This window comes from Oncorhynchus tshawytscha, linkage group LG11, assembly GCF_018296145.1.
Source record: "Oncorhynchus tshawytscha isolate Ot180627B linkage group LG11, Otsh_v2.0, whole genome shotgun sequence".
Classification (NCBI taxonomy): Eukaryota; Metazoa; Chordata; class Actinopteri; order Salmoniformes; family Salmonidae; genus Oncorhynchus; species Oncorhynchus tshawytscha.
The window spans coordinates 9063666-9084502 of NC_056439.1; the positions used below are offsets into that span (position 1 = coordinate 9063666).

The 20837-nt window shown below is 45.0% G+C and overlaps 2 protein-coding genes across 8 annotated transcripts; one reads left to right on the forward strand and one right to left on the reverse strand.

Moving 5' to 3' along the window:
• The first annotated feature begins 431 nt into the window (after positions 1-431).
• Positions 432-16967, forward strand: LOC112261394 (oxysterol-binding protein 1). 7 transcript variants are annotated; one of them, XM_042329758.1, is made up of 16 exons: positions 432-690; positions 1735-1913; positions 4945-5153; positions 6797-6965; positions 7296-7407; positions 7754-7952; positions 8111-8225; positions 8436-8493; positions 8625-8795; positions 9281-9526; positions 11828-11948; positions 12062-12165; positions 12358-12638; positions 12813-13072; positions 14381-14413; positions 15144-16967. In XM_042329758.1, the coding sequence occupies exons 2-16, from the start codon at positions 1777-1779 to the stop codon at positions 15284-15286; spliced, it is 2358 nt and encodes a 785-aa protein (XP_042185692.1). In that variant the 5' UTR covers positions 432-690; positions 1735-1776; the 3' UTR covers positions 15287-16967. The 7 variants fall into 7 exon arrangements, with proteins under 7 accessions (XP_042185692.1, XP_042185691.1, XP_042185693.1 ...); XM_042329757.1 differs by having other exon boundaries at positions 432-623; XM_042329759.1 differs by lacking the exon at positions 432-690 and adding an exon at positions 713-833.
• An 80-nt stretch (positions 16968-17047) lies between these two features.
• LOC112261395 (coiled-coil domain-containing protein 86) lies at positions 17048-19479 on the reverse strand. Its single transcript, XM_024436692.2, has 4 exons — positions 18422-19479; positions 18155-18284; positions 17813-17887; positions 17048-17554 (listed from the first exon to the last, which is right to left on the reverse strand). The coding sequence occupies exons 1-4, from the start codon at positions 18973-18975 to the stop codon at positions 17414-17416; spliced, it is 900 nt and encodes a 299-aa protein (XP_024292460.1). The 5' UTR covers positions 18976-19479; the 3' UTR covers positions 17048-17413.
• Positions 19480-20837: the final 1358 nt, after the last annotated feature.

The following is a 20837-nucleotide window of genomic DNA, read 5'->3' on the forward strand; positions in this document are numbered from 1 at the left end:
GAGACATACGGTAGTGCCTCGGACTAGAACAGGACACTACGGGTCAACTGAAGCTGACACTGCTAACAGACTGTGGACCCATGGCACAGACTAGTGGGACAGGAGGCTGGTCAAGATACAGGGTGAGATGTTTTTCATCACCAATAAAATATCTGGAATTGGGGTTATGGTAATCTGTTCCAAGATCTGTGGTTAAGGGAAACTGCTACCCCGAAAGAGCCAGAAAACACCAGGGGTGTATTCATTATGCCGATTATGTTGCAAAAAGCTTCTTAAGTGGAGCAAAAGGAACAAAGCGGGGCGGGACCTTCCCGAATTTGTCCAATGGAAACTCTAGTTTTGCTCTGTTTGGTTCTAAAAACGGTTAACGGTTTCCGTAATGAATTCACCCTTGTACGCCCCACCCAGTGTTCCACCCAATGACTGTGTTTGAAGGTTCCACCAGAGTTGAGAAATATTACATGAGTTCCTTAAAAAATCAAAAAAAATCATAAGGTTTCTGACGATGATTCTTATTTTTGTGTTCACGTTTTGAAGCGAGTGTACTTTGTTGAACGTCTCTGGCCGCACACAGGTGGTACCAGTGAGTGGACTAGTTCTTTTTGCATGGACCGGTTCCCCAGGTGGGTGGCTATTTAATTTAGGTCCCAATGAAGTCTACAATGTGCACACCCCGCCCATTGATACAAGGTAAACGTTAGGTGGGAAGATTTGTAAAAAAAAATAATAATAACTTTGATTGGGAAGGTGGTGGCTTGATAGCTACGTTTGTCATGCTACTTTCATTTTTTTAAGCAAAAGTAAATGTCCAGTCGGATGTTGAAGTTGTCAAGGTATAGTAGCCCAAGGAAATTGCGTCAGTTTTTCCTCGACATATTGATACAGGTTGGTTGATTGTATGGCTCATTAATTTACTAGCTATACGAGCATAATAAAGTGTATTTTTATTGCAAAACTTGAGTTGATAAGCTGCTCAAGGCATCGACTCTCGGTCGACGGTCGTTAGCGCCGAGGTGGATCCGCCTGTCATTGTCGTGAGTGCGGTGTGTGATGCTGCACTTTAGCGCCAGGCTGTGCTGTGTTAGGCCGCTAGTAGCTTATTGTTGATTTTGCACTGACAGTGCTGAATGTGTAAAGTGTATAGTCATTGCAAATTGTGTAGTAGTAACTAATATCCCTCTAGCTTCGTGCCAAAGTTTGGATGGAAACGTTATTGCTCTTATCTTCTTGCTCTCGACAAGACTGGCTATGCCGTTAACGTTAGCTACTGTAACTAGTTTAGCTAATGCTACCTGTTTAGCCTATCTAGCGCGACGTTTGCAGGCTAGCTAGGAAGATAAGTCTTGTTAAAATCACTAGCAGCAGTTGGTCTCCAACAACTTATCCAGCTTAGCTAGCTAGCTAAGTTGCTGATATGACTTGCTATATCAATTTACGCAATATGATACTGTTAACCAAAGCCAGGCAGTTGACACTGACAGGTAGGCTAGTGTCACTGATTGTCGCCCAAAGGCCGGTAGATGGCGATATCGAAATGACTCAATATCGTCATCTGCCGGCCTTTGGGTTATGCTGATTTGTAGTGACTGTCGAAACTGTTCTGACTTGACACTGACAGCATACGTGGTCTTCTAGTATGTATCCCAAGTATGTATGGATTAGTTGGCTAGTAAATAGTCTGTAGATTTTCCCATGCCATTTCCAGGTTGTCTTACTGTTTTTCACCTCCCTTAGGCTCCAATCTACTAGCCTACTGTGGAGGCTCAGACTGTCGTAATGTCGGAGCCCAAGGCACTCACCCCGACTCCGGCTGGAGACACATACAAAGGATGGCTATTCAAATGGACAAATTACATCAAGGGCTACCAGCGACGATGGTTTGTCTTGAGCAACGGTTTACTATCCTACTACAGGTAAGAACGGGGCGAGATGGGGTGGCATGATATAGTACCTCTTCGCATCCTCTGTAACAGATAAGACTAACAGTTACCAGCAATCTTTGCTGCCTGTAATTCAGGGCCGTTCCTGCTTGTGGGCATTCCTGCATCTGCAGGAACCCCTCTTTATACTTCTATTGGTCAATTTTTAAGCTAGGACTCCAGTACACAGGCAGGAGGTAGGGTGCTCCAGTACAGTAGGTGGCGGTAATGCACCATAACATTGGATGCCAACCGCCAATTAACCCCACAGAAGAGGAGGCGGGGGCGACAACGTCGGTAGCTAGCTAGGACAAAGGTAGTCTGTGTCCTTCGCCTCTGCTTGTCTGGCACTGTTTTCCCGCAGTTCTGTAAACAACGGCGAGGGCAGGTGTTCGACAAGTGGGAGTGAAGGACACTGTTCTAGCTAGTTAGCTAGCTAGGAATCCGGTACAGCAGGCGGGATAAGTAGCTAGCTAGCACACCAGTAAACAATGTACTGCACCCCGCCTGTTAGGCACTGCTTTCCAGCAGTTCTGTTTAACAAGGGCAGGTGTTTGTGCCAGTGGGAGCGAAGGACACTGTGCAAGCTAGCTTGTTAGCTAGGAGGACTCTGGTACACAGCAGGCGGGGGCGACACCGGTAGCTAGGTCATAGGATACCGGTAGACAGTGTCCTTAGCCCATGACAAACTCTGATAATACTTTTATTTTTTATTTGACCCACATTTTAATCGCCTAGACAATCAATGGAAATCCCACATAACAAAAGTGTCACGCAAGTATGACGATGTCGTGCTCGAGGTGGGGGCATTCCTGCAGATGCCGTAATGCCCCCATGCAGAAACGTCCTGAATTGCGGGCCGCAATCACACGCTATTGGAAAAATCTAGAAGAATGTCATTGTTATCCAGGGATATGGCTAGGGTCATTTTTCCACTGTCAATGTATAGACAGTTACATTATAGCTGTGATTTGCTCTGTGTTGTGTTGACATTTCTCCTGCACTATAAGGTGAATACAACTTGCTCCTTTTATATGCCTATCATGAGTTTTGACTATGGCGCACAGTATCATAAAGAAATTGAAGCTAGAGGTCATCGTGGAGTCCCTGTTTAACTCTTTGCCATTTAATGGTGTCACAATATTGCATGACTCATCTTCGTTTTGCTTGCAACAAAGATGTGTGTCTGAATGCTTGGCCTGTTTTCGGCCCTGTGGAGGAGTCATGTCTTCACTGGGCTGTGTAATATGAGTCGTGTTTGTTTAATGAGTTTTGGAGACACATGTTGCTGTGTACCATTCACCTCTCACTCCAAGCATGCTGTGTGTTGTGAACAGTACTGGTTGCCTAACAATTTAGAATCCGGTGATAAGCACTTTCACACACTTTATGTTCTTCTCTCTGAGTCTTGTTTTCTCTCAAATAACTTGCCAAGAGTGCATTTAGTGAGACATTTGCTCAAAGGTTTTTGCAATCATGCAAAATTGCCAAACCAGAAATATGAAATGTTTTTCCAACGCTAGGCTAGATTGTCCCTGACATAGCATAGCTGTATTGGGCAGATTCCTTTGTTCCATATGAACAAATTAGTTCGGCAGTGTCATCAGAGTCAGCTGGTTTCTATTGCCACACTTCCCTGTAATCTGAGTATTGGGTCCCCACTCCTCTTTTCTGGTGTAATCATAATGGTTCCTGGTTAAACTGGTTGTAAATCAGAGACCTTTACCTAATGGAATGTAAAATAAAGCAATGTGGAACAGAGAGCATTGTTGTCCAAAATTAGTTTACTCTATTTTACTCCAACTAGCCTAAAGCTTTCTCAGTCTGAACATATTCCATAACCTCTTTCCCTGTTTCTGGTGTTAGCAGACCAACAGAAACAAGTTAGGCATAATTAAAGTGATGTCTTCATCTTGGCTTCCAGTAGGCTTAGAGAAGCTTCTGCCGTATTGCTTCCTATATGGTTCCATCAGATGAGCAAACACTGAAGAGGATCAGGTTAGGGGGCTAGGAGTTGTTTTCAGACCAGCCATACAAGCAGGAGTTGGAGCTGGTTCAGGAGTTGGAGCTGGTTCAGGAGTTGGAGCTGGTTCAGGAGTTGGAGCTGGTTCAGGAGTTGGAGCTGGTTCAGGAGTTGGAGCTGGTTCAGGAGTTGGAGCTGGTTCAGGAGCTGGAGCTGGTTCAGGAGCTGGAGCTGGTTCAGGAGCTGGAGCTGGTTCAGGAGCTGGAGCTGGTTCAGGAGCTGGAGCTGGTTCAGGAGCTGGAGCTGGTTCAGGAGCTGGAGCTGGTTCAGGAGCTGGAGCTGGTTCAGGAGCTGGAGCTGGTTCAGGAGCTGGAGCTGGTTCAGGAGCTGGAGCTGGTTCAGGAGCTGGAGCTGGTTCAGGAGCTGGAGGTGGTTCAGGAGCTGGAGGTGGTTCAGGAGCTGGAGGTGGTTCAGGAGCTGGAGGTGGTTCAGGAGCTGGAGGTGGTTCAGGAGCTGGAGCTGGTTCAGGAGCTGGAGCTGGTTCAGGAGTTGGAGCTGGTTCAGGAGTTGGAGCTGGTTCAGGAGTTGGAGCTGGTTCAGGAGTTGGAGCTGGTTCAGGAGTTGGAGCTGGTTCAGGAGTTGGAGCTGGTTCAGGAGTTGGAGCTGGTTCAGGAGTTGGAGCTGGTTCAGGAGTTGGAGCTGGTTCAGGAGTTGGAGCTGGTTCAGGAGTTGGAGCTGGTTCAGGAGTTGGAGCTGGTTCAGGAGTTGGAGCTGGTTCAGGAGTTGGAGCTGGTTCAGGAGTTGGAGCTGGTTCAGGAGGAGCTGGTTCAGGAGTTGGAGCTGGTTCAGGAGTTGGAGCTGGTTCAGGAGTTGGAGCTGGTTCAGGAGTTGGAGCTGGTTCAGGAGTTGGAGCTGGTTCAGGAGTTGGAGCTGGTTCAGGAGTTGGAGCTGGTTCAGGAGTTGGAGCTGGTTCAGGAGTTGGAGCTGGTTCAGGAGTTGGAGCTGGTTCAGGAGTTTGAGCTGGTTAAACCCACCCTTCTCTCTCACTCTGTTTCTCCCCAGGACACAGGCAGAGATGGGCCACACGTGCCGGGGCACCATCAACCTGGCCACGGCCAACATCGCGGTGGAGGACTCGTGCAACTTTGTCATCTCTAACGGCGGGGCACAAACCTACCACCTGAAGGCCAGCTCTGAGGTGGAGCGGCAGCGCTGGATCACCGCCCTGGAGCTGGCCAAGGCCAAGGCTGTCCGCAATCAGGCCGAGTCTGGTGAGGGAGGGAGGATAGGAAAAAGGAGGAGGGAGAGGAAGGGATTTGTCTGGGTAGAACGGTCTGTGATGGGTACAGAGAGGGAAAGGGAAGAAGGGTTGAGGGGTGTGTCTGAGTGGAGTGTATACTGTATGTGTTTGTTCATGTTCCTTTGAGAAAGAGGTGGTTATGGCGAGAGAACATTGTTTTTTTTCTTCTCAAGAATTACGGTTTACTGTATAACCCCCAGTTAGAGTGAGGGGGTGTGGCTATCATTCTGACATAATCTATTTTTTTCTTCATATACCGTACCAGTCAAAAGTTTGGACACCTGGGTTTTTCTTTATTTGTACTATTTTATACATAACATGGAATCATGTAGTAACCAAAAATATTTGAGATTCTTCAAAGTAGCCACCCTTTGCCTTGATGACAGCTTTGCACACTCTTGGTATTCTCTAAACCGGCTTCGTGAGGTAGTAGTCACCTGGAATGCATTTAAATTAACAGGTTTGCCTTGTTTAAAATTTAATTTGTGGAATTTCTTTCCTTAATGCGTTTGAGCCAATCAATTGTGTTGTGACAAGGTATGGGCTATCTTCTGAACACCACCACTATTTGGTAAAAGACCAAGTCCATATTATGGCAAGAACAGCTCAGAAAAGCAAAGAGAAACGACAGTCCATCATTACTTTAAGACATGAAGGTCAGTCAATCTGGAAAATATCAGTGCAGACGCAATAACCATCAAGCACTATGATGAAACTGGCTCTCATGAGGACCGTCACAGGAAAGGCAGACCTAGAGTTACCTCTGCTGCAGAAGGTAAGTTCATTAGAGATACCAGCCTCAGAAATTGTAGCCCAAATAGTTAGAGTTAAAGTAACAGACAGATCTCAACATCAACTGTTCAGAGGAAACTGCTTGAATCATGCCTTCGTGGTCAAATTGCTGCAAAGAATCCACTACTAAAGGATGCCAATAATAACTTGCTTGGGCCAAGAAACACGAGCAATGAACATTAGAGCGGTGGAAATCTGTCCTTTGGTCTGATGAGTCCAGATTTTTGGTTCCAACCGCCGTGTCTTTGTGAGCCGCAGAGTAGGTGAACAGATCTCTGCATATGTGGTTCCCACCGTGAAGCATGGAGGAGGTGGTGTGGGGGGACTTTGCGTATGACACTGGCTGATTTATTTAGAAGGAACACTTAACCAGCATGGCTACCACAGCATTCTGCAGCGATACGCCATTCTATCTGATTTGCACTTAGTGTGACTGTCATTTGTTTTTCAACAGGACAATGACCCAACAATGAGTCCTTCAAGACTGTTGGAAAAGCATTCCAGTTGAAGCTGGTTGAGAGAATACCAAGAGTGTGCAAAGCTGTCATCAAGGCAAAGGGTGGCTACTTTGAAGAGTCTAAATATTTGTATTTGTTTAACACATGTTTGGTTACTACATGATTCCCATATGTGTTTTTCATAGTTTTGATGTCGTAACTATTATTCTACAATGTAGAAAAAGAAAGAACCCCTGGAATGAGCAGGTGTCCAAACTTTTGACTGGTACTGTATATTATAGTGTGTGTGTGTGTGTGTGTGTGTGTGTGTGTGTGTGTGTGTGTGTGTGTGTTAATCCCTTTCCTTTCTTTTCTTCTTCTCCAGACGACTCTGGTGATGAGTGTCCCACGTCACCCCCTACCTCGGGACAGGGCGGAGGGGCTCGTAACTCTAACTCAGAGGTACAGTCCACACTACGCACTCTGGGCAGCAAGGTGGAAGACCTGAGCACCTGCAACGACCTCATCGCCAAGCACGGCTCTGCCCTCCAAAGGTCAGAGGTCAACCCATCACGCTCACACAAACCTTACAATAAACAACTGGTTGAATCCCCATGTATAGACACCGATGGTAGTACAACAAGAACTTTGCCCACATCCATAGAACACATCAATGGATGCAAAAAGCTATTGTTTTGTTCTATCCTTACAAGCACATAGTAACTGGTTGGCCAACTAAGGGCTAAGATTTTGTTATGGACCAGATATGTGTCTTGGTTGCAGAGTCGTCTGAGTGAATAAACAAATTACAAACAGTACATACAAAAGGGATGGGATGGGTTGAAGGCACTGGTTGACTCTCCTTAGCTGTTCCTCTGTCCTAGGTCCCTGTCAGAGCTGGAGGGGGTGCGGCTGGGAGGCGACACGGATGGCAAGATCCGGCAGGTGACGGAGAGAGCAACGTTGTTCCGCATCACCTCCAACGCCATGATCAACGTACGTGTTGTTATTGTTTTTGTAGTGTGCGAAGGACGACACTGGTTTACAAAGCGTCGTACATAGAATACAGTCGAGGTCTAATAAATCAGTGTAATAATTTAGTAAAGACCTCGTTCTAGCTGAAGCCCACCGTACGAGCCATCTGTATCTTGACTGTTACACAAACATTTACAAGGCTTTGTAGTATAGTCTGAATGTTCTAAAAGCGTTTCTGTGACATTTCCTTAACGTACCCCCACCCTCCCCCGGGCATGCAGAGACTCCCTGGCCCAGACCCACCGTACTGTTTTTGGTGTTTTTATAAAATGTTTCTCTAACCTTTCCCTAACGTTTCTCCCCCCAGGCGTGCAGAGACTTCCTGTCCCTGGCCCAGGCCCACAGTAAACGGTGGCAGAAAGCCTTGCATTCGGAGCGGGACCAGAGGATAAGGCTGGAGGAAACATTGGAGCAGCTAGCCAAGCAGCACAACCACCTGGAGAGGGCCTTTAGAGGGGCCACCGTACTGCCCCTCTCCCAGAGCAACCCCGCCTTGGACAGCAAGAGTAAGGCATCACCTCTGACCCCGAACGATCTGTTACATTAAACTCTTTGAACCCCTGAACCTTAACGCCAATCTGGCTGTTAGCCTGCTAGTTAAGTCAACCGCTGAATCGATGACCTGCTCTCATTTATAGTATTTTGTTTTCTCCCCCTCTCTCAGGTTCGGGCTCAGTAAAGGGTGACGCGAGCGACGAGGATGATGAGAACGAGTTCTTTGACGCTATGGAGGACCCGGCGGGGTTCATTACTGTACCGGCCGACCCCAAGTATCATAGGTCAGCACGCCTCTACCTCTTTTTTTCTTTTTGCTCTCCGTTTCTCGCTCTCTTTTCTTTTTCTCTCGCTCAACCTCCTTTTTAACAATACAAATGGCATGGCATTTTATGAGCGATTTTTAAACTGAGCTTTTAGAAGGCAAACTGTAATTGGTAAGATGCATTTATTTTTCTCCTATATATATCTCTGTTTCTTTCTCCTCCACCCAGAAGGTCAGGAAGTAACGTCAGTGGTCTCAGCACTGAGACTGGGATTGATGACCAATCAGTGAGTGTGTAAATGTGTTTAGAAATGTATTTATTTATTTTTTATTACTTGCTTTACGGTACATAGGATGTCCCTTGAAAAAAAAAAAAATTATGTGTTTGTGTTCTGCCCTCTTCTTTGGCCGCCCACAGCTTTGTGACGAGCAGTCGTTGGGGTCCAATCCGGAGTCGCCGCAGTCCCTGGAGGTTGAGCCAGTGAGGAAGAGGCGGACCAAAATCCCAGACAAGCCCAACTATTCTCTGAACCTCTGGAGCATCATGAAGAACTGCATCGGCAAGGAGCTCTCCAAGATCCCCATGCCTGTAAGAAACACGTGGTTGTGTGTGTGTGTGTGACTGTAGACTACTGCAGTACACTCTAAGCATTGCTTTCAGCTCTGTGCATTGTATTGAACGAGGGCAATCGGGAGCGAACATCTTTCTGGAATGAAATGCATCGACAGGTAACTGCCAAAAATAAAGGAAACACTCTACTTGAGTAAATTAGGGATACAAAGTATATTGAAAGCAGGTGCTTCCACACAGCATGGTTCCTGAGTTTATTAAGCGGTTAAGGAGCATGGAGGTTTAAAGTGTGTGTGAGACCGCGTTTTCCATCAACAAAACACCGAATGTTGGAATGTTTCATGGAATGATGGTGTTGCATCCCTCCAATAGAGTTCCAGACACTTGCAGAATCAATGCTAAGGCGCATTGACACTTTATGTCAGTGTTTCCTTTATTTTGGCAGTTACCTGTATTTTTCCCTAACTCGTCCATTCTAAGTTTCCTTTTTCTCCCCTTCTCAGGTGAACTTCAACGAACCAATTTCCATGCTCCAGCGTCTATCCGAGGACTTGGAGTACTACGAGCTCCTAGACAAGGCAGCTAAATGCCAGAGCTCTCTGGAGCAGCTGTGCTACGTGGCTGCCTTCACCGTATCATCCTACTCCACTACGGTCCACCGCACAGGGAAACCCTTCAACCCCCTACTGGGCGAGACCTACGAACTGGACCGGCTGAGGGAGAGCGGCTACCGCTCACTGTGTGAACAGGTAAAAAAAAAAAAAAGGGGGGAGACTGGTAGGTAAGAGAGGAAATTGGAAAAACAGAAGGGGGAGTGAGGGCTACAGGTTACAAGTACTTGGTTACAACAGATAAATATAAACTAACAAGTGACAACTACTTAATTAGATGTATTACTTAAACATACAGTACCAGACAAAGGTTTGGACACTTACTCATTCAAGGCTTTTTCTTTATTTTTACTATTTTCTACATTGTAGAATAATAGTAAAGAAATCAACACTATGAAATAACACATGGAATCATGTCGTTACCAACAAAGTGTTAAACTAAATATATTTGAGATTCTTCAACGTATCCACCCTTTGTCTTGATGACAGCTTTGCACACTCTTGGTATCTTCTCAACCAGCTTCACAGGGAATGCTTTTCCAACAGTCTTGAAGGAGTTCCCACATATGCTGAGCACTTGTTGGCTGCTTTTCCTTCACTCTGCGGTCCAACTCATCCCAAACCATCTCAATTGGGTTGAGGTTGGGAGATTGTGGAGGCCAGGTCATCTGATGCAGCACTCCATCACTCTCCTCCTTGGTCAAATAGCCCTGACACAGCCTGGAGGTGTGTTGGGTAATTGTCCTGTTTGCAGCAATTCAACCATGAAGGCCTGATCCACACAGTCTTCTCTGAACTGTTAATGTGTCTGTTCCTTGAACTCTGAAGCATTTATCTGGGCTGCAATTTCTGTGGCTGGTCATTTTAATGAACTTATCCTCTGCAGCAGAGGTAACTCTGAGTCTTCCTTTCCTGTGGTGGTCCTCATGAGAGGCAGTTTCATCATAGCGCTTCATGTTTTTTTTTTACGACTGCACTTGAATAGATTTTCAAAGTTCTTGAAATTTTCCAGATTAACTGACCTTCATGTCTTAAAGTAATGGACGTATTTGCTTATATGAGCTGTTCTTGCCATAATATGGACTTGGTCTTTTACCAAATAGGGCTATATTCTGTATACTCCCCCTACCATGTCACAACACAACTGATTGGCTCAAACGCATTAAGGAAAGAAATTCCACAAATGAACTTTTTTAGCAAGGCTCACCTGTTAATTGTAATGCATTCAAGGTGACTACCTCATGAAGCTGGTTGAGAAAATGCCAAGTGTGTGCAAAGCTGTCAAGGCGAAGGGTGGCTACTTTAAATAATCTCAAATATATAAAATATATTTTGATTTGTTTAACTTTTTTGCTTACTACATGATTCCATATGTGTTATTTCATAGTTTTTGATGTCTTCATTATTATTCTACAATGTAAAAATGAAGAAAAACCCTGCAATGAGTAGGTGTCCAAACATTTCACTAGTACTGTACATGGTTAATTCCTGTTTCCCTTCCCCAAGGTAATGCATCTGTCTGTGTCTCCCCGCACATACAATTATGTTTATTACATATCAATCCATATCAACAGTAAATCAAATACAGGAAAAGAATGACTCATATCATTTCCCATTACAATTCTCACAGTACATTTACAGGGAAGGCATCGATGGGTAGTGGTACCTCTAGAAACAGCCAGTTAGTCAGAGAACTGTCAAGAGTTCCAGCACTGTCCATCACCTGTGGTGCTGAAACGTTCCCTTCTGCTGTAGCACATTCCAACAGTACGCCACATAATACCCATAAAACCACGGAAATGGTTCCAATGGTTTTTCCGCCATTCATTTTTCCCATTGTGTGTTTTACAAAAAAATTGAATTAACTGTGTTTGGTGTAGGCTTACCTTTTGCTTGATGTTTTTGATAGCCGTGAGTTTTATCAATATTTGCCTCAATTGACAAAAAAAGTATTGCTAGGCTAATTATTGATAAAGTTACCTTGTCCAAGACATTTGCGCGGTTATCAACACGTCACGCCAGGGTAAGCCTACACAAAACACAAACCTTAGGAATTAGTTATAAAATCCCAATGGAAAAAATGAATGTTAAAAAAACCCGATTGGAACCATTTCTGGGTTTTATGACTCATACTGTGGTACTCAATTCCCTGGGAGGGAAAGAGGAAAACGGAGAGGAATACACCCTAGTGTCAGCTGTGAGAAACAACGTCTCTCTTTATTCACACACTTACACTTTACATACATTTTTACATATGTTGTTTTAGCCCAGCACAACCACATCTGACTCATTAATTAGTCTTAATTAATTAATCGGGTGTTTTTAGTGCAAAGTTAAAAATAAAAATGGTACTCTGTGGGTCCCCAGGACCGGAGTTGCAAAACACTGTGCTTAGTGACTCAATTGTAATATTGCCCTATCCAATCCTCCTCCATCCAGGTGAGTCACCACCCGCCTGCAGCGGCTCATCATGCCATCTCAGAGAGAGGCTGGACCCTCCGACAGGAGATCTCCCTCGCCAGCAAGTTCAGGGGAAAATACCTCTCCATCATGCCTCTGGGTAAGGCAGTGTGTGAGGACTGATAGTTGCCAGCCAATGTTTTCATCACGCTCAATCTTTGTTTGTTTAGTTGGCATTTGACATTTTTACTGTGGTGTAACCGTCTTCCACAGGCTCTATCCAATGTATGTTTGAGAAGAGCAACAATCACTACTCGTGGAAGAAAGTTACTACAACAGTACACAACATCATTGTGGGCAAATTGTGGATCGACCAGGTAAGAAAAATATCACACACGATGGCTATATCTGTTAAAGTGACATTATCATGAAACAATCTTTGGAATAGACATATGCAGTACCTACTGTGGGTGTTAGGATATTTTAGACCAATCCCAAAAAACTTTCAAGATGTATTTTGTTGATCTACACACACAAAGAATTCCATTTTCTCTCTCTGTTTTTCTCAGTCGGGCGAGATAGACGTGGTGAACCACCAGACCGGCGACCGCTGCCATCTCAAGTTCGCCCCGTACAGCTACTTCTCCAGAGACGTGGCCAGGAAGGTGACTGGTGTGGTGGCAGACAAGGAGGGTAAGGCCCACTATGTGCTGTCAGGGACGTGGGATGAGAAGATGGAGTTCTCCAGGGTGATGCAGAGTAATAAGGGCGAGAACGGCACCGAGGGCAAACAGAAGACCGTCTACCAGACGCTCAAAGCCAAGGAGCTCTGGAAGAAGAACCCACTACCGTGAGTAGGGGGTGGGTGAGGGTGTGTTTTTCTTTTTTTTGCTGAAGTGCAGCAAACGAAAAAGACATTTGGTGTGTCAAAGAACACGGCTTTTTCAATCATCTCACTTCTGTTGTTTGGTCTCTCTCGCTCTCTCTCATTTCCCTTCTTTATTTCCCATCCTCTCATCTGCAGTGAGGGTGCGGAGACCATGTACTACTTCTCGTCGCTGGCGCTGACACTCAACGAGCCCGAGGAGGGCGTGGCGCCCACCGACAGCCGGCGACGGCCCGACCAGCAGCTGATGGAGGCGGGCCGGTGGGACGAGGCCAATGCCGAGAAGCAACGGCTGGAGGAGAAGCAGAGGAGCGTCCGCCGCGAGAGGGAGCGAGAGGCCCAGCAGGCAGCCAACCTGCCTGAGGAGGGGGCAGAGGGGGTGGAAGTAGCGGAGGACGGTGAGAAAGAGGGAGGGGGGCGAGGGAAGGAGGTGCAAGAAGGGCTATATCCCAGTTTATCTCCTTCCTTCCAAGGTGTTCACTTTCCTGTACTTATTTGAAAGGAAATGACTGGTATAAGAAACATGGTGGAGACACCCACTAACCTATGTCTCACCAATCCAATATTTGAAGTAGTAAACAAGTGCACAATTGAGGATATTATTGGAACATGCCCAAGATGGGAGCAAGATCCATTTATTGTGCTTGTAAGCAAGTACTCGCCATTAACTTGAATGAGGAGTCTGGTCTCTTTGGCTTCTATTGTAGTTAGAGAGAGGAAAAGGAGATGGAGGCAGGTTGGAGGAAAGACAAAGTGAGTGTGTCGTCCCAAAGCTGTCTGTTTTCATAGTCTACCTGTCTGTCCCTTTCTCCTCTTGTATATATCTGTCTTTCACACGTTTGTCTGTCTCTCTGTCCCCCAAGCTGTCATTGAGGACTCTTTCATCACTGACTCGCCTTTGAAAAGCAAGTACTCCTCTCTTCCCCCTATTGTCTCACTACTATCACACACACAATCCGTTCCACTTTTCACACGGTAGGTGTATGTAATAATTCTGACGAGCCATCATATCCCACTTTCTTTATTCATCTATCCATCCTTGGTTTGTGCTGTGTTCAGCCGATGCAGTGGAGATTGGTACGGAAGCGAGCCAGGCTTCGGACGAAAGCAAGTACCACAAACTCCCCCCTTTCCTCCGTCCATCTGTGTCCTTCTAGCACACTCCCTCGTTTTCTCCACCCTTTCGCTCTCTTATTCCCTCTCCTTCTGACACTTGATCCTGCTATCACTTTCCGTTTAGTGTGTGTATACAAAGGTAGTTAGCTAGCTTTTTTTGTGTCGCAAATATGCTTGTCAATCAATACCGTGTTCATTAGTGCACAATGTAACAAAATGTTTTGCAACAAAACTCTTATTTGAGAAGTTCAGGTAGTCCCTTGTTTTGGAATGTTTGTCTACCTAAGATGTCTAGTGAATACGACCCAGATTTCCAGGCTATGCCTAGAAATGACTTATTGTGCTGTGAAATTCACCTTTGAATTCTAATACCCGAGGAATGTTTAAATTGATATGCAGCAATGTCCTGTGGTAGCAAACAGCTCAGTAGCGTAGTTAAAATAGGCTAGCTTTAATTTTTCACATCACACCAGTAAGTATCATAGTATATTAAATACATTTATTTGGTTAGGTTGCAGGTCCCCCCTCCTCTTTTCTTTTCATAACTTCATTCCTTTGTCAATTTTTCATGTTCCTCTCTCCCCCTTCAGCGGACCCCGACGATTCTCCACCTCACACTCCAAGCAAGTAGCCCTCTACTCTTTTCCTCTCTATATCCCTGTTTTTCTATCCACACACTCACATACTCATCTGTCAGTCTTCCCTTTTGCAGCCCCACGTGGTCCGCCCCTCTCAGAGTATCAAAGCAAGTATTCATTGTTCGGGACACGCACACCATGATTTAATTCTTGCACCTTTTTAGATACAATTTCCACATCAGCCATCATTCCACCATCCCTCATATTTCCATTTGCCCCCCCCCCCAGTCGATGACATGGAAGGTCATTATGGAGCTGCTGTCAAAAGCAAGTAACACCAGTGCTGTTCTTTCTCTCTCTCCTTCTGTCTCTTTCTGTTATTTGTCTGTAGTTTGTCTCCTTCCTCTTAGAAGCTCTAGTAGTTGCAGAGAAATACTAGTTCCCAAAGTCTTGCGGTGGCCATATGTCAAATCTTATAGCACTAGAAATGATAACTCTGGTAACTATTGTAGCTAGACACCACCATACTGCTGCAATGTTGTCCTTGTCATCCTATTGTTCTAATGTTCTGCTTCTCCAGGATCATACCAAAGAGGGATGAGCCAATACTGTCATAATCATTGCTCAAGCAGTGACTGAAAAACTCCTGACCTCATCCTTCTTTTATATGGTCTTGATGCAGAAGTCCCTGTCCCAAAGCTTCCATGGCAGGTCCTCAACATCTATGGTTCTTTCAATGGATTAAATGGCTTTCTTTTTCTCTTATTCCCGTCAGGCGTCCACCAGGACAACTATGAGGCGTTGTGGTTCGAGCGGACCGAGGATGCCGTCACGGGAGAGTCCATGCACGTCTACAAGGGGGGCTACTGGGAAGCGAAGGACCACGGCAGCTGGGACGTGTGCCCCGATATATATTGACACCCCCCATCTAGCGAATTGTACTAACCCAGGCATTTGGAATATGGAAGGCCACAAGCTGCCCTTTTTCCCCAATTGAAGAAGGGGCAACATTGGGTATCGACCCTGTTTAACCCCAACCCTCTTTCAGGATAGATTTTGGGTTGTAATGCCCCCAACCTCTCCCCTATCACTCTCTGTGGGGATGGTGTGCACAGGGGCAGTGAGACCCTGCAGGACAGTGCAACCGGACAGCGGGACAGACCTGTTTTCTTCTGCCTTCATCTTCTGTGTAGGGTCCATTTCTCCTAGATGCTGATCTGGGGTCTGTTTTGCATTTCCCACCATTGGGGGAGCCGAAGCTGATCCTAGATCTGTAGCTAGGGAAAGCGTCACCCCCGATGCTTCACTACAATGATTAGATATCTCCCTTTAGAGCCACTGGCTAGGCCTTTGTCTTTCAGTCTCTTCCTTTGCCGCTCTCTTTCTCTCACACTTCATCTCTTGCTATGTTAGTCTGTGGAAAAGACAGGGGGCAGATAGGTGGTCTGGTTGATAGATTCTAGTGATTTAACACTAACTCTACCTTGTTCCTCTTCCAAAGGATATTGACAGTTTTGTATGTGAAGAGGGGAGGGGGGTTATAATAGCAATGGGTTGGTGCTTATGTCTGTTTTGAGGCTGCCAGATTTTCAAAGTTTCACAAATGCTGTAAAGAGGTGTGTGTCCTCCAGAACTTGGTGACATCACATTAGCTCCTCTGCTGCTTGGCACAAGGATAATTTAGGCTTGGAGCCTGTTTTCCATCTCAAAGCAGCGTAATGGTCTAAATGAAGGATGTATCGCCATAATACTATTTAAACAGATCCTACTACACCCTACATCCCAAAGATAACTTCCACCTCTTCCAACAGCAAAGCAATCTAGCGTAGCTGTAGTTTTTTTTTTTAAGGATTAGTGTGTGGAGCAGACTTGATCGTAACATATTGGAATAGTGGCCTAGTAATTTACTGGGTGGATGTGTCCAAAATAGCACCCTATTCCTATATAGTGCACTACTTTCAACCCCTTATAGGCAGTGTTCAAAAGTAGTGCACTATAAATTAATAGGGATTCAGGGTGTGTGAGGCCACTCTTCGTCTACATGAACTAAAGTGTGTGTGCAGTGCTAGTACACAATGTGCGCTTGAGTGCAAGTTCCAAAAATAAATCTTATTTTCAAGTGTACTTAATGTTTGAGTGTGAGGAAAAACTAAACGCTAATATGTGTATATATATCAAATGAAGTAATAATTAGTGCGTTAAGGTCAGAGAGAACATGAGTTTTTCTCCTAAAACGAGATTGTCCGATCACTTCTGTTGTCCTAATCCCTGGCCCTGTACAACATGACTGAACAGTTGTGACCCAAGTTTGTTTGCACAAGTTACACTGCTGTGAAGACCACAATGGTTGTGAAAAAATAGTGCAAATACAAAAATTGCTTCACAAAAATATCAGTATCAAAACCATTCATGCGTTGTACCAGAGTTTATACTGCCATATTGGTTGTCTTTTATTTTCAATAATTCTGTCCTGTTTCTCCATTCATCATACTTTCCTATCTTTTTATGCCCATTCATTCTCTTATGGATCTTGGTCAGTGCACTGTGAGTGTAACAGCATCGCATGGTGATTGTAATAAAGCCTGACTGGAGAAGTGCACACTTGCTTTAACATTATTCCTCTAATGCAACATTTAAGTGGGCAAAAAGCATAATCTAATGACCCCACAAAGGTTGGGATGTGGTATAAATGTGGTTTGTTTAATGGAACATTGCATTACAAGTTGATAAGAATTCTTCCAGCTCACGTTTGGATTTCCACAAAAGAGACAGGAGGCACTTTTTGCATCGGCAATGCTCCACAGCTGGTTAATTGTTTTCAAAGGGTTTTCTGCTCATGCTCTCCAGTCCCAACAGCCTCACACAGTTAGCATAGCCATGTCAGCCCTAGGCACATCCGAAAGATTAAGTAATATGGTAAATTCCACCACCTTTTTATCCCGGCGGAACTGCAACACCGGGTCATTGCATGTAGCAGATGACCAGTTCTCTCATATCTACATGGGGTGCTTCTGAATGTCCCATCAGTCAACTTGAGCACTCCCTCTACTTGTCCCCTTTGCCACCTTTCTGTGCAGCTTTTGGGTTCCTGGGCCGTGATTTCTGCAGCATGGCGAGTGTGTCCCTCTTCTCAATCTTCCTCAGCTGTTTCTTCTTCATCCTCTTGATCTTCGTTGTGTTCCGGATCTGGGATGGAGACGTCACAAAAAATAAGATGTAGCTTTTAGCCTGGGGCCACATGTATCAAGCGTCAGGACTGATTTAGGATCATTATTGCCTTTTAGATCAAGAATGATGATAACATGTACATGGGGGAACCTGATCATAGAACGTGACAATTGACACATACAGCCCCTGATGTCAGCAATAGAGATATGCCTGGCTCACGTAGGTTACAGTGAGAAACAAAGACGCCATCATTTGGGGCTGCGTGTGTTGACTTACCACTTGCACAACTTCGGCCTTCCTCTCATTCTCAGCTCGCCTTTTCAAGTTCTCCTCATGCCGCTTCCTCTTTTCCTGTATGGGATGAAAGATACCCAAACAGTTACATCATTAGGGGATGCCTAAATAATCAGTTGCACTGCCAACCTCTGTGTTAAAGAACTGGGAACTCAAAAATACGAGATCGAGTCAGTGCTCTAGAAAGAGGCCAGAGTTCAAACCCCCCCACCCCCCAAGTTACCAGTTGTTTTGAACGTTCTTAAGTCAGAGTTTCCAGTTTTGAACGCAGTTTAATCACTACTACTTAAGATGTTAGTGCACTCATGTGAACAGGTGACAGACCTCTTTCTCCCTGGCTTTGTCCTCCTTCAGTTGCAGGGAATATTTCTTCACCAGCTCCTTCTCTCGCTTGGCTGCCATCTTCTTCTCCCAGGAGGAGCACAGTGGCTTGTCTCTTACAAGAGCAGAGAACCTGAAAAACAAGGTACATATAAAAAGGTACATTTCATAATTTATGGACACCATAGGCACAGTGTTTGCATTGGCTGGGCTGACTAGTAATAGCATATGCAAGCAGTTAATATATTGTAGGCGATTGCCCCTACTGACCTCTGCTTGTTGCGGTCCTTCCATACACGTCCGGATTTCGGTTTCCCCAAAGGTATCAGGTCAAGTTTCTCATTTGACTCTGAACGAGTCCTCTTTTTGGCTGTTTTATTTGGGCGGTCTGGAACCGTCTCCATTGGTACGGGACCAACCTTGTTTTCCTTCTCGGTGCAATGATGTGACACAACTTGAATAAATGTACCTAATGATTTCCCTACAGGTTTGTCTGATTTGACTGGTTTTGGGTATGCCTCAGCTGTTGCCAATGCATTTGATTTGGACTCCCTGCTTTGAAGTTTTTTCGAAAGAGCCTCTTCGGCAACGGGTTCCACGACTACAACCGCTGGTTTGGGTTCCGTCTGGTTCTCATTCGGTAACTCTTGAATGACAGATTTCCTTGTTCGGCGTGTTGGAGTCTTCGGTACTTCAGAGTCAAGATACACCGCTGGGGTTAGTACTCTGCGCCCGCTACGAGTCCGAGTCCCAACCGGAGGAGGCAACTCGTCCTCTTCGGCATCCAGTCCTTCGTTTGGTGTTGTTTTCTCACTTGTCGACATGTTGTCAAAATTATATGATGGCGTGACCACAACTAATCAAATACATGTGTTGTTATTTACAGACCTTTTAGAGACGACACCATGAGCAGAGTTCGGAAGCCCACGTGTGTGTGTTTATGACACTTACTACCACCGAGGGAGAAGAGATGGCAGGAAGTACGAGCATACAGTTTGTGCCTTGGGCATTCCATGAGACTGCCGCCTACCGGTAAGGCGTGGGTACTGCCATAACACATCGTCACATGACTTCGTCAACTTCCGCATCTCATTTCTTGACGTCCAGTAAGGCAGTCAGTCATTCATTCAGTGCATCACGACATTCAAATATGGCTTGCTCATGCCGGGTTGGAGATGTCATATTTTGTTCCCTCTTTACAAGTACACTTACATAGTTAATTTCGTAGTAGCTTAGTCTAAATTAGTTGGAGAGAAAAAACAGACACATACAGCAAGCTAACGTTACCTAATCAGAATTCAAGCCTGTTTTTGGAATGCACTTAACTTGAATGATGATTAGATTAGCCTATAACTTCAACTAATCGCATGTTCCTTGAACAAGTTTTACCCGCTAGTGCAATGATTTAGCATATCTGGATTGATTGCTTTCAAAGTATAGTAGTAAGCTAGCAACATTTCAAACTCTGCTTAGCTGGCATTACCTATCACAGTTGATCTACTGCAAGCTATAGAAATTAATAACCTAAATGTACATTACAATGACCTATTTCCCACTCTGTATCTGTATTCATTTTAATCGAGAAGTAGGCCTTTTCAACGCTGGCATAGCGTCAAGTAAATAAAAATGTAGCGGATTGTGTTCGTAAACATAATCTATTACCTTATAGATAATGTGACTGACTAGTCAACTGCAAATTACCTTATAGATAATGTGACTGACTAGTCAACTGCAAATGACCTTATAGCTAATATCACTGACCTGTGTCATCTGTGCGTTGACAAGACTGGTGTGTTAGGCTTCTGAGCTAAAGCCTAGGCATTAGCCTTAGACACACCTCTTCAGATCTCAGGCAAGGTTAGTCATCACACAAGCGTGGTTTACTGAACCACGTTACTTTCATATACCCTGGTGCAACATACTTGTTCATGGTCCCTGACATTACTGAATCCGCGGCCCACAAATCACCTTGTACGTGCACGCTAGCATCCTGAGCACATGACCGTCCTGGAGCTGGAGGGGACCCATGCACCCCCGGGCCCTGTACTGTGGAGGTCGCCAAAACACTAGTCCTGAACGCCACGGTTGTCTGACCACAAACACCAGAGGGCGCTGTTCCATAAAGAGGATCTCTCATGAGCACTGATGAAAAATGCACTTACTGTATGCGATCTATTTGCACTGACCTTTTTTTAAATAAAAAAGTAATGTTTATAAATGAATCACGGGAGGCTGTACCTCTTACCTCTATTTGACAGTTCAGGGTCTTAAAACCCTACATGATTTTGTTTACACAAGCATCTGTATTCAAAGGTGAATTAAGTATGTGTCATTTGAACAGTATGTATGTTTGGAAATTGAATCAAGTTCACTAAGGAAAATGAGTCATTTAGAAGGGATATGAACTTGAGGTCAGTGGTGCTCAAATCATGAACCTGGAGGTCCATAGTACTGCTGGTTTTCTTTTTATGCCAGTGCTCTATGCAGCTGACAATGCCCCTTTTTAAAGGCATTTTCCCCGATGTTCACAGAGATCACATTCATGGTAAACTCTGGCATGTCTGCTCCAGTGTAAATTACCTTTAAAAGTTTCTTATAGTGCGCTGCGCTATAGAGCGCCTTCCATTAAATCTTGCCCTCTATTGTGAATATGTGAGCCAAATGGTCTGTGCCTTATTGTGTGCCA

What these genes read in the sequence shown, in the direction of transcription:
- LOC112261394 (XM_042329758.1), top strand. Translation starts at nt 1,777, where the DNA reads ATGTCGGAGCCCAAGGCACTCACCCCGACTCCGGCTGGAGACACATAC. An exon ending in TCTCCAAGATCCCCATGCCT is followed by an intron (nt 8,796 to 9,280) that starts GTAAGAAACACG and finishes TCCCCTTCTCAG; the next exon opens with GTGAACTTCAACGAACCAAT. An exon ending in GGTGGAAGTAGCGGAGGACG is followed by an intron (nt 13,073 to 14,380) that starts GTGAGAAAGAGG and finishes CTCCCCCTTCAG; the next exon opens with CGGACCCCGACGATTCTCCA.
- LOC112261395 (XM_024436692.2), bottom strand. Translation starts at nt 18,975, where the DNA reads ATGTCGACAAGTGAGAAAACAACACCAAACGAAGGACTGGATGCCGAA. An exon ending in ACAAAGCCAGGGAGAAAGAG is followed by an intron (nt 17,888 to 18,154) that starts GTCTGTCACCTG and finishes CATCCCATACAG; the next exon opens with GAAAAGAGGAAGCGGCATGA. An exon ending in AGGCCGAAGTTGTGCAAGTG is followed by an intron (nt 17,555 to 17,812) that starts GTAAGTCAACAC and finishes TCTCCATCCCAG; the next exon opens with ATCCGGAACACAACGAAGAT.